This window comes from Mercenaria mercenaria, chromosome 10, assembly GCF_021730395.1.
Source record: "Mercenaria mercenaria strain notata chromosome 10, MADL_Memer_1, whole genome shotgun sequence".
Lineage (NCBI taxonomy): Eukaryota > Metazoa > Mollusca > Bivalvia > Venerida > Veneridae > Mercenaria > Mercenaria mercenaria.
In genome coordinates this window covers 19,312,105-19,325,802 of record NC_069370.1, presented here as the reverse complement: position 1 = coordinate 19,325,802, position 13,698 = coordinate 19,312,105, and the positions used below count along the sequence as shown (strand labels likewise).

The window sequence follows — 13,698 nt, the reverse complement described above, 5'->3', positions numbered from 1 at the left end:
CATATCCCCATATATAGAAGTGAGCTTGTTGGTCGGTCTGTCGGTCCCTTTCTAGACATAACTCATGAAAGGCTGGACAGATTTAAATAATTTTTGGTAAACGGGTGTTACATTATGAAATACATTTATGTTCTATTTGGGGTCAGTAGGTCAAGGGTCAAGGTCACAGTGACCCAGAACAGTCAGACCATTTCTGGACGATAACATGAGAATGTTTGGGCCTAGGATCATGAAAGTTGATAGGAAGGTTGGTCTTGGCCAGCAGTTGACACCTATTGATTTTGAGGTCAGTAGGTCAGAGGTCAAGGTCACATTGACTCCGAACAGTTAAACTGTTTCCGGAGGATAACTTGAGAACGCTTGAGCCTAGGATCACAAGACTTAATAGGGAGGTTGATCAGGACTAGCAGATACACCTATTGATTTTTAAGTTGGACTTTGACATTGGCTTACTTCTGTGACAAGGCCGTATTGTAGGGGTATAATTAGTCACTCCTGAGACAGCTCGAGTTTTGTATGTTTTTGTCCTGTATTCCAGTAGTAATAATACAATGTTCTGAACCCAAATGTAAACTTGATTCATATTTGGTAAAAGTATCAGTAACTGCTTTTTTTGATTGTTTAAAACCCCAACTTTTGAGGCATGGGACTTTAAAGTTCAGTCGCGGTAGGTATAAGTTCTTGTTGAATGTTCATGTTATTTTCATTGATTTTTAGTTCAAAAATTATTTGCATGGCTTTTTTTTCATTGGTTGCGGGATATAGTTAATGTTTTTTCCCCTTTCAGCATGATTGTTTTTTGTTGTTGTTTTTATGCAAGATGTTGTTGTTTGCTAGTTTTGTGACATCTTGTCACTATCCCTGTTGCTGCAAGTAGGTGCTGTTTACTGTTGTTGTTTCCAACTTGTTTAAAATTTAGCTGACCAACAGGTCAGTGAAATGACACTCTGCCATAAATGTGCCATGTATCAGTATATATGGGAACCTGGACATCGAAAATAGTGGGTAAATGTAAATATGGAAATATTAATGGAATTGATTTGTAGAGTAGTTTTGAGTACAGTATCGAGCATCTGCGATACTTGGGATCTTTTCTATTTCCACCTTCTTTCTTCCTTCTGTTCTGTTCTTTCATCTTAAAAAAATCTGAGAGTATGGAAGTGAGTTTCTGTTACATTTTGACCTGTTTGACTGTCTTATTATATGTCTGTAATTAAGTTTTTTTTGCAAACTTGACTGTGGAAGTTTTAAGAGTTTGTGGCTAATGCTTGATGTAAATAAACTTTGTATTTTGTACCAACTTCTTGACTGATTTATATTTTGAATTTTCCGATAAAGTTATAATAGAGTCATACCTGTACTTTAAGACCACCTTCAGACACAGACCGCAAACAGTATAATCTGTCTATAAGGGTCACAATTTTCCCTACTGATGTTTTGTGAGGGACCACCTGCTTAAAATGCCTTTTTTCACTTTGTGTATGATGGTCTTTATAAACAGGTTTGGCTGAACATGTAATTTCTGTGATTATTTCTGAAACTTTTCAGTTCTTTTCACAGGAAAGAGACAGCGAATTATCAAGAAAAATTGAAGAGTATCTACAGTCTCCATCTACCAGAAACACGAATGCATTTCGAGCGCTGGAAAACGCGATCCAGACTACAAATAACTTGTCATACGGTCTTCCACCATTATCACCAACTTCGCCGCAACCGTTGACGAGTTCAGGTGAGCGAAAGAAATCAGCAACCCTCCTGGAAATTGAGAAAAATCACTCACTCTTCCTGGAAACACAGGGCAAGTAGCGTACACTGAAGCTAGTCATATGACATGCTAAAAATAGAACCAAGATGTCATGTGATCATAATTATAATGAAAATATGGCCACTGATATTTTATAGCTGATTTTTTTTTTTCAGAAATAGCGTCATAGTTTTTATGACATTCATTTATAAAATTTAGTATTTTTCATTAAGTTGTACGTTATTTGTGTTGTTTTTTTTTTAAATGAAGAAAAAAGGTGAGTTCTTTGCAGGCAAGTCGATGCTTCCATGTCTGCCACTATTGCTAGTTTCGATTCCTCAACATTTGGCAATTTGACCAAAGACCTTATGTCCCAATATAAAGCTGTTGCCAACAGTCTAAGTTACATTGATCACATGGTCATAGATCACATGACATCGTATTTAGAACAGTTTGGAATGAAGATGCTAGTCAGAAATTATTTATGCACTACATTCTGTCTATTAAAAGTCTGAATTTCTGATCCTTTTAAAAGTTGAAGTAACTGAATGCTCTTTATGAACGCTCTGCTTTGGTTGTTTTTCAAAGTTTGTAATAACAATTGTTATCGTTATAATGTTTGCATTATTCTCAAAACTGATCAGTGACACTGAGCAATGTTTGTAATTTGTTAGTGCCATAAAACTTTATTCTTAAAAGCTTACGTTAACTTTAATACAGAGTAAGTCACAGATTCATATAAATCACATATATTCAATATTCTGTTTCATTTGACCGTAGACAATTTAGCTCATAGGTATACCATGTGCAGCAGTAATATATAAATATAATATATAATGTATACAGAAAAATATATTTTAGCATTGGCAAAAACTTAGGTTGAGGATGATCCCGTCTAATACCTTTTCAGAGGGGCTTTTTTTTTTTTGTTAATTCTTTTCCAAATTTAGAAAGAAATTTCGTAAGTTAGGGTGACGTAACAGGAAATGTAACAAACGTTTTCATTGGTGTATTTATATATATAACTGTAAAAGCCAAATTGTTTTTTGAATAAATATAAAGCAGAGTACAATTTAAGAAAAGCCCACCCGCTTAGCTCAGTAGGTAGAGCGTTGGTCTACGGATCGTGGGGTTTTGAGTTCGATCCTCGGGCAGGGCGTTCTCCGTGACTATTTGATAAATGACATTGTGTCTGAAATCATTAGTCCTCCACCTCTGATTCAAGTGGGGAAGTTGGCAGTTACTTGCGGAGAACAGGTTTGTACTGGTACAGAATCCAGGAATAGTGGTTAGGTTAACTGCCCGCCATTACATGACTGAAATACTGTTGAAAAACGGCGTTAAACCCAAAACAAACAAACAAACAATTTAGGAAAACAAAAAGTTAAAGTTATGTAAGTTTTTATCTAGCTTGTTCTGACAGGATGCAATGTTACTTCTATCTTTATAGATGGCATGGTTGGAATATTTTAAGAGGAAAACTTTGATGCAAAAAGTCTGTAACAGTTTTTTTTTCCACTTTAAAAACATTCCCACTTTGTATGGGGTTGCCCACTCACTTTGTTAAATGGTTAATAACACGGCTATGAAGTAAGAATTTTATGAAAGATTATGCATGTACGCTTGGATGGTAAAGCATTGATAGGAATAAAGTGTTTTTAAATATTTTTGCTTACCAGTAAGTAACGTAAAGTTGTTTCATATACAGATTATGTAAGTTACTTGCAGGGATCTACTTTTAAGTGGCAAGAGACTATGAATAATGTGGTATGTACACTTCTGGCTATACCTTTGAAAAATATGAAAAAATATCTACAGTGTCACCGATCATTTTGACAGCATTTATTTCTTATACAACAGTTTTCTACAAGGTAATTAAACATGTCATGAAACGAATCTTCAGTGTACATGCTAGATATATCGTTAATCTTACTAACAGTGTTATTTTCGTACATAATATACTAACTGTTCGATTTTTTATTACTAATACATAATATAGCATAGCATGTGAATGTAAAGAAGCATTTGAGCTATCTTTATGCAAAACTGACTCGTCAAAAAATTTGGTAAATAATTTTGATTGAATTATTTTTGCATCGTACTGTTTATGCGTTACAATTATTGCATGACGGTTGTTTTATGCCCTTTTATGTTGCCTAAAATTTAATGCATCTATACCTGATCAGTTTGATTTGTTTTCTAATACTTCTTTATTTTGTTGGGTTGGAAGCCACTAAATTATATAGGTGATATGGCAAATTTTCAGCTTTCAGTAGTGGAGGAAGACCTGAGGTGCCCCAGATACAGACGCAGGCACCTGAATAGAACCACAAACCTTCCGCAAGGTAGTCTTTCTCACATGGTAACTCGAGCCCACAGAGATGAGGGCAAGTGATAAGAAATAAGTGACCTTAATCGTTCAGTCAGGCTGACCCATGCTCTTTCAATATGAGAGTCATTTCAGAAGACAAAAGCATAACTTTGTAATGTGAAACCTTATTGTTCTGAAGATTTTTAGCTCTCCTGAGCACAAGTGTTTATGGTGAGGTTGGAGGATTGTTGGATACCTGTTGTCCGTCGTCAACAGTTTGAAGTGATAACAAAGCTAACCTTTACTTAACTTCTTAAGACTATTCCCCTTTGTTAAAAGACATTGCCAATCACTTGCCCAGTTTACAAATAATTTTACAGATATTTGTTTTTGCATGACCTCTTCCAAGCTGTGAATCTCAGGTGAGGCACTAGGGCTATTGTGGCCATAATGTTAATATTATTGTGCCCCCCCCCCCATGAGTGGTGGGGGCATATAGATTTGGTCTTGTCCGTGCGTCCGTCCGTCCGTCCGAAGTTCGTGACACGCCTAGCTCGAAAAGTATTTGATATAGATTTGTGAAACCTTGCATGAGTCTTTATCATGATATGAACTTGCGCACCTCCTATTTTTCGTCTGGCTCCGCCCCCCATTTTTAGAGTTATGGCCCCTGAAATAGTCAAAAATGCACATTTTCACCTTGTGACATGCCTAGCTCAAAAAGTATTTGATATAGATTCATGAAACCTTGCATGAGTCTTAATCATGATATGAACTTGCGCACCTCCTATTTTTCATCTGGCTCTGCCCCCTGTTTTCAGAGTTATGGCCCCTGAAATAGTAAAAAAGGCACATTTTCACCTTGTGACATGCTTAGCTCAAAAAGTATTTGATATAGATTCATGAAACCTTGCATGAGTCTCAATCATGATATGAACTTGTGCACCTCCTATTTTTCATTTGGGCCCACCTCCTATTTTTTAGAGTTATGGCCCCTGAAATAGTCAAAAATGCACATTTTCACCTTGTGACACGCCTAGCTCAAAAAGTATTTGATATAGATTCATGAAACCTTGCATGAGTCTTAATCATGATATGAACTTGCGCACCTCCTATTTTTTATCTGGCTCCGCCCCCCATTTTTAGAGTTATGGCCCCTGAAATAGTCAAAAATGCACATTTTCACCTTGTGACATGCCTAGCTCAAAAAGTATTTGATATAGATTCATGAAACCTTGCATGAGTCTTAATCATGATATGAACTTGCGCACCTCCTATTTTTCATCTGGCTCTGCCCCCTGTTTTCAGAGTTATGGCCCCTGAAATAGTAAAAAAGGCACATTTTCACCTTGTGACATGCTTAGCTCAAAAAGTATTTGATATAGATTCATGAAACCTTGCATGAGTCTCAATCATGATATGAACTTGTGCACCTCCTATTTTTCATTTGGGCCCACCTCCTATTTTTTAGAGTTATGGCCCCTGAAATAGTCAAAAATGTACATTTTCACCTTGTGACGCACCTAGCTCAAAAAGTATTTAATATAAATGGTTGAAAACTTGCATAAGTCTTTATCATGATATAAACTTGCACACCTCTCATTTTTTGGCTGGTTCCACCCCCTATTTTTAAAGTTATGGCCCTTGCAATAGTAAAAATATGCACTTTTTCACCTAATTATGTGCCTAGCTCAAAAAGTATTAGATGTAAATTCAGGAAATCTTGCAGAAGTCTTTATCATGATGTGTCCTTGCACACTTGGCATTCTTCTTGAGAATCTTACTCTTGTTACAGAGTTATGGCCCTTGAAATAGCAGAAATAGTAGATTTTTTGTTTGTGATGCTCATAGCTCAAAAAGTATAGGGCCTAGAATAATGAACCCTTTTCATAAAATGTTTGTTGGGGCTATACCCCATTCAGATTGCAAACGTTTGAATTATTGCCCCTTATTTGTGACAAATGTACCAGTGGGGGGGGCACACCCTGTGTCCTACAGACACATTCTAGTTTTTATCTCACGTGTCACATAGTGACAAGGTGAGCTTTTGTGATCACGCAGCGTCCGTCGTCCGTCCGTCCGTGCGTTATTCCGTCCGTCCGTAAACTTTTGCTTGTAACCACTCTAGAAGTCACATTTTTTGTGGGATCTTTATGAAAGTTGGTCAGAATGTTCATCTTGATGATATCTAGGTCAAGTTCAAAAGTGGGTCACGTGCCATCAAAAACTAGGTCAGTAGGTCTAAAGATAGAAAAACCTTGTGACCTCTCTAGAGGCCATATATTTCAAAAAATCTTAATGAAAATTGGTCAGAATGTTCATCTTGATGATATCTAGGTCAAGTTCGAAACTGGGTCACGTGCCATCAAAAACTAGGTCAATAGGTCTAAAAATAGAAAAACCTTGTGACCTCTCTAGAGGCCATATATTACACAAGATCTTCATGAAAAATGGTCAGAACGTTCACCTTGATGATATCTAGATCAAGTTCGAAACTGGGTCATGTGCCTTCAAAAACTAGGTCACTAGATCTAAAAATAGAAAAACCTTGTGACCTCTCTAGATGCCATATATTTCATGAGATCTTCATGAAAATTGGTCAGAATGTTCACCTTGATGATATTAAGGTCAAGTTTGAAAGTGGGTCACGTGCCATCAAAAACTAGGTCAGTAGGTCAAATAATAGAAAAACCTTGTGACCTCTCTAGAGGCCATATTTTTCATGGGATCTGTATGAAAATTGGTCAGAATGTTCATCTTGATGATATCTAGGTCAAGTTCGAAAGTGGGTCACGTGCCATCAAAAACTAGGTCATTAGGTCAAATAATAGAAAAACCTTGTGACCTCTCTAAAGGCCATATTTTTCATGGGATCTGTATGAAAGTTGGTCTGAATGTTCATCTTGATGATATCTAGGTCAAGTTCGAAACAGGGTCATGTGCGGTCAAAAACTAGGTCAGTATGTCTAAAAATAGAAATACCTTGTGACCTCTCTAGAGGCCATACTTATGAATGGATCTCCATAAAAATTGGTCAGAATGTTCATCTTGATGATATGTAGGTCAAGTTCGAAAGTGGGTCACGTGCCTTCAAAAAGTAGGTCAGTAGGTCAAATAATGAAAAAACATGACCTCTCTAGAGGCCATATTTTTCATGGGATCTGTATGAAAGTTGGTCTGAATGTTAATCTTGATGATGTATAGGTCAAGTTTGAAACTGGGTCAACTGCGATCAAAAACTAGGTCAGTAGGTCTTGAAATAGAAAAACCTTGTGACCTCTCTAGAGGCCATACCCTTGAATGGATCTTCATGAAAATTGGTCAGAGTGTTCACCTTGATGATATCTAGGTCAAGTTTGAAACTGGGTCACGTGCCTTAAAAAACTAGGTCAGTAGGTCAAATAATAAAAAAACCTTGTGACCTCTTTAGAGGCCATACCTTTCATGGGATCTGTATGAAAGTTGATCTGAATGTTCATCTTGATGATATCTTGGTCAGGTTTGAAACTGGGTCAACTGCGGTCAAAAACTAGGTCAGTAGGTCTAAAATTATTAAAATCTTTTGACCTCTCTAGAGGCCATATTTTTCAATGGATCTTCATGAAAATTGATCTGAATGTTCACCTTGATGATATCTAGGTCAGTTTCAAAACTGGGTCACGTGCGATCAAAAACTAGGCCAGTAGATATAAAAATAGAAAAACCTTATGACCTCTCTAAAGGCCATATTTTTCACGAGATCTTCATGAAAATTTGTGAGAATGTTCACCTTGATGATATCTAGGTAAAGTTCAAAACAGGGTCACGTATCTTCGAAAACTAGGTCCATAGGTCAAATAATAGAAAAACCTTGTGACCTCTCTAGAGACCATATTTTTCAATGGATCTTCATGAAAATTGGTCAGAATTTTTATCTTGATAATATCTAGGTCAAGTTCAAAACTGGGTCACATGAGCTCAAAAACTAGGTCACTATGTCAAATAATAGAAAAAACGACGTCATTCTCAAAACTGGATCGTGTGGGAAGAGGTGAGCGATTCAGGACCATCATGGTCCTCTTGTTTTTATGTTTGAAAAGTATATCTGTCATGTAATGTTTGATAAAAAGAGAACAAAATCTGTTAGTAATTAATAAAAAGGAGAATTTTTATGCATTTTGCATCAAAGAATGGATAGAGGTAGTATGTTGCACATCTACATAAAATCAAGATTTTTAAGTAGTATTTTCTCTTTTCTAAAATATGCACAGTGATGTCAAGTACTGTTTTTTTAAGTATTTAAAGAATTCATTAATCAGTATGGTGACTGACTTTATCCTGTCTTTCTGTTGCCCCCATCCACAATGGAAAAATGATATTTTGCTATTTTTTGTTGTGTTGGTGTTCCATAGTAATAGAAGGGATAATTTACAAAGTAAGAATTATCTTCTTTTCATTCTGTCACTTTTTTTGGGGGGGTTAATCTTTACCCTGCTAAATTTCTAAAATATCTTTACCCTGCTAAATTTCTAAAATGAACTGGGCCATCATTCAATTTGGGCAGTACCACTTATTATTCAAAGGGGTGTTCTCTGAAAATTTACGATTGAATAGCAAACAGTGCAGACCATGATCGGCATGCATGGATGTTGGTCTGCACCGGTCGCAAAGTCATAGTCACTTGCCGCCAGCAGGCTAAAAGTTAAAGAACAACACATTGATGAATAAGAAAATACTGTTATGGCAAGGGCGAATGTAGGATAATTTTGTTGTTTTCTCATCATCTTGTTCTTTGCCCATGTCACAAAGACAGAATGAAAAGACATTGGTTAAACCCTTATCATGCTGGACACAATTGGTTCTGCCTTTGTGACCAATGCAGATCATGATCAGCCTGCACATTCGTGCAGTCAGATCAAGATCTGCACTGCATGCTATTCATCTAGTATCTTTTTGGTAAGCATTCCTTTTAACAGTTGATGGTACTTTCCAAATAGAAAAGTTCATTATAGAAATTCAGCATGGTAAGGGTTAAGGGCACAATTTTCACATGTACAAACTTTCATTATGTCATGATGTATTTCTTCTTATGGAAAAAGAACAAGCCAACGAAAAAACAAACAAACAGCATAACAGTGTTGTGATGCTTTGTTGTGACGGGGATGAAAGAACGTGACAATAGTACAAAACAGCAAGATATAGTTCATTAATTTTTTTTGTTGCACGGGCAACAAAATGGCATGGCAGGATTGTCAGAAATCAGACACTATAATTCAAGGATATCCAGTGGAACTTCGCTAGAAGCAGAAAACTAATAAAGTTTGAATTATAACCAAAAATTTTGACCAGTTTTTAGCCAACTGGAACACAAAACGTTTATAAGGTGAGCTGTTGCGATCACTCGCCATCCACTGCCCTTTCGTTTATTAATCAGACGTACGACTGCTGGAAATTGATGAAACTTGGTCTAGAGATATTCCTTATGTAGTCCTTTTCCAAAGTATTTTTAATTTTTAACTAGTTTAAGGTGTAAAACTCTGTTGAGCATTTAGGGCTGTCTGGAAAAAACCTATTCAATAAAAGTGCGTTATAGACATAAAGGCATTGCCATGCTATAGAATGATCTTGAGCATTAATAAGTAACATACTGACACTTGGATAAACTTCTGTGTTAAGATTTTCATTTGGTTTTATGACCATTAGGAATCGGGATTTTTTTAGCTCACTTGTCACATAGTGACAGAGTGTGCTTTTGTGATCGCCCTTTGTCCGTCGTCCGTCCATCCACAATTTCCTTGTGAACACGATAGAGACAACATTTTGTATTTGATTTTAATCAAACTTGCACACAACTTGTATGGGCATAATATCTTGGTTCCTTTCGAAAACTGGCCAGATCCCTTCATGGGTTCAAGAGTTATGACCTCTTAAAGGGCCAAAATTTGCCATTTTTGGCTTGAGAACAAGATAGAGACCACATTTTGCAATCAACTTTAATCAAACTGTGGGGTCAAAAACTAGGTCACCAGGTCAAATCAAAGAATAAGCTTGTTTACACCCTAGGGGGCACATTTTTGATTCTATCTTCATAAATTTTGGTCAGAATGTTTGTTATCATGAAGTCTTGGACAATTTCAAATCTGGGTCATGTGGGGTCAAAAACTAGGTCACAAGGTCAAATCATAGGAAAAGCTTGTATACACTCTAGAGGCCACTTTTTTGCTCCAATCTTCCCGAAACTTTGTCAGAATGTTTTTATGAAATTTTGGACAAGTTTTAATCAGGGTCATGTGGGTTAAAAAACTAGGTCACTAGGTCAAATTAAAGAAAATGCTTGTTTACACTCAAGAGGCCACGTTTTTTGGTCCAATCTTTATGAAAATTGGTCAGAATATTTGCCTCCATGAAATCACTAGGTAGAACATGTTTACAGTGTTATGGTGTTTTACACAGGTGAACGACTTAGGGCCATCTTGGCCCTCTTGTTTTTGTTTTTTTTTCATTTTGAGAAAAAGTCTTGGAACAATTTTTTCCGCTTTTTGTTTTAAAAATGGGTTTCCACAAGTTGAATATCCATCTAAAGTGGAGAAACATGCAGTTATTGATGCCCTGTCCGTTTCCATAGAAACAGACATTTAATCATACCTGTTCACTGCCTATTAACAGATCTATTATTAATAATAATCTCCAAACCAAATGTAATATGTCTCCTAATTGCAACATTTTTTGCACCAGGCACACGTATTGTCACCATTTCTCATATTGTAACTGATGTATATGCTTGTTTATATATATGCAATTACAGTAGTTTTGCGTCGAGACATTAAAATACGTTTTACGATGTCTGAGTTATGAAATATGTATTGACTCGTTTTACATCAATTTGTATTGTGTTTGCATGCAAGCTTTTTACGATTTATAAATCAATATGAATATTATTTGTAGTTTTACATAATATTATAGCAGGAGCTGTTGAAAAAAAAAAATTAGCAAGACGTTTTCTTAGTTATATCATCTGATACTAATTTCTTAAAAATGAATAAAGAAAAAATGTGAAGAATAATTATATTATAAAATTTTTGTAATATCCTTACATCACCTTTCAGTTTTATACAATTGAATGGTGCCAAAAATTGAAATAGAATGATTTGTGCATTATTAGTCAAATTAGTTGTAACCTTATTGCAACTGACATAAAAAAATTGAAATTAAAGAATTTCTGGTGCATTGTAAATTATGTTCTCTAAATTGTAGTTTAATTGACAATCTTCGTCTATTTTGCAAATTGTACAAGGTAAAAAGTTGGAATATTAAAGAATCCTCAATGTTTGTTATTCAACATTGGTAATATAAATTTAAAGGTTTAAAATACTTAATCTCTAAATGGAACTATACTAATTTTCTTAATGTTTATCTAATTATTCATCAATTGACATTATTATAAACATTATTATCTTCTTATCTTTCAAAAAAACTTTTAATCTCATCGAAATCCAAATAATTATATAAATAAACCTGACTTTAAAGAATCAGAAAAAAATTGGGAGTGTCAGTTGGTCTGCAGTAATATGCTCGTCTCTGTCTCCATATTTCAGCTTCGTCTTTTGTTTTTAGCTCCCACTCGGGAATTATAACTGTCCATTATTATTCATTGTAAGTCTGGTACAAAGCTTGTCACAAAGTCACCGTGATTGATGCCCGGATTAAGTGGTTTAATGGGCGGCTTGAGAAGTCTCCGAAATGAGGCGATTTCGTCAAAATCGTCATTATATAGAAGTCTATAGAAAAGTTGGACTAACAGTACATCAAGCTTACTACTGAGGGGAAATGTTTTATAAAGTCTGCAGGCTGTTATTCAGTATCTAATTGTCTCAATTATCCCTGTATCTCAAGAGGTTTTTATTTTTTTTGTTCTTATATTTCTAGTTGTTATAAGAATAAGAAGGAAATTTCTTCTCCAAAGTTTACACTTTCCACATAAAAATGCATTTTGCTATCAATAAGTTAAATGAAATGATGTAAGTTTATCTCCCTTTATTTAACAGATTTAGAAGAGAACATGTTGAAAAAAAACTTTCTTTTAAAAGATTTTTTTTTGCCTCTGGATATGTTTAACCTTAACCCTGCTATATTTCTAAAATGGACTGGTCCATCATTCAGTTTGGACAATACCATTTATTAATTAAAGGGGTTTTCATTGAAAATCTACTGACTGAATAGCGAACAGTGCAGACCATCATCTGTGCAGGCTGATCTTGGTCTGCACTGGTCGCAGAGGCAGAATCACTTGCCAACAGCAGGCTAAAGGTTAAACTATATACCCTCTAGACCTTAGTCAAGCTATTAAAAGACACCCTTCCATAGTGGCACCTTCACCTAGTGACATCCGCACATAGTGACATGTTGTACTTGTAGTGATATGTACATGTACTTATTTAGTACCTTTTATCAGATTGTTTGTGAGTTATCATGTGAAAAAGGAACAGTTGCGTAAATTTTCTGGAAAAAAAAAAATGATATTGTAACTTGGAACTGTCACCATAGCAAAATGATGTGTTGCATGCAAGACCCAGACCTCTGATGAAGAATCAGCTATTGGATTTAATTAATTATATAAAATCTGTAAAGAAAGTGCAAAACTGCATTTAAGAATAAATTTTAAGAAAATACAGTACTGGAAAACCTTGATTGAATAAGAAATTTAAGTAAAATTAGAATAAAAAAACCTTGAAATCAAATTATTTTATCTGATTGAAGTATATTTTTGAAAGATTTTCAAATAAATACTTTTTCTCACAGAAGAAAGAAAGAACAGGATTTTAAATGTTACATTGTTTTTGTTATTAGGGGGCAACGTAATTGAGCATGAGAAACGTCGCATAGAAGAGCTTCGACGAAGAGCGGCAGATGAAGGTCGTGCCCAGTGGGAGGAGAAGAAACTGCGAGAGGCAAACTGCAAAAGCTTTAATTCGCTCGAGTCAGAGGACTCTAGTATTTCTAGTAGCTGTGAAACACCATCGGAAAAAGAGATCAGGTGAGTGTAGAATTCGCACGAGTCAGAGACTTGTATTTCTAGTAGCTGTGAAAACACCATCGAGAAAAAGAGATCAGGTGAGTGTAGAATTCGCTCGAGTCAGAGGACTCTAGTAATTTCTAGTAGCTGTGAAACACCATCACAAAAAGAGATCAGGTGAGTGTAAATTCGCTCGAGTCAGAGGACTCTAGTATTTCTAGTAGCTGTGAAACACCATCGGAAAAAGAGATCAGGTGAGTGTAGAATTCGCTCGAGTCAGAGGACTCTAGTATTTCTAGTAGCTGTGAAACACCATCGGAAAAAGAGATCAGGTGAGTGTAGAATTTTGAGAAAGTTATAATTTTACGCAATCAAAGGTTCTGTTGTCGTAGAACAAACAGTTCAGTTATATATATGTGCAGCAAAAAGCAAAAAAAAAAAGGAAAACTGTCAAACATGTGAAACTGTTAAAATGCTTTGCTTTGGCGGTTATCCAGTGTACACCAGTGAATGGGTCTGGACCTCAAAACCAGGGTTCCCGAGTTTGATCCCCGTCTGGTTCCAGAATTACTAACAGAAGTCAATTTAAATGGAGGTGAACTGTGTGGCGCTTTAAACAATGACTATGAAAAAAACAGAATAGAAGCTTCT

General features: G+C 35.7%; 1 protein-coding gene across 9 annotated transcripts in view; it reads left to right on the top strand.

Annotated features, from left to right (window-relative positions):
- Positions 1–13,698, top strand: part of LOC123559719 (pleckstrin homology-like domain family B member 1) — a 204,683-nt gene that overhangs the window by 162,181 nt on the left and 28,804 nt on the right. For 8 of the 9 annotated variants that reach the window (XM_053552415.1, XM_053552413.1, XM_053552416.1 and 5 more), the window contains 2 exons: positions 1,561–1,798; positions 12,882–13,068. In XM_053552415.1, the coding sequence (XP_053408390.1) occupies positions 1,561–1,798; positions 12,882–13,068 (425 nt within the window). The remainder of the gene's footprint in view (positions 1–1,560; positions 1,799–12,881; positions 13,069–13,698) is intronic. The other variant, XM_053552414.1, reaches the window with a different exon arrangement.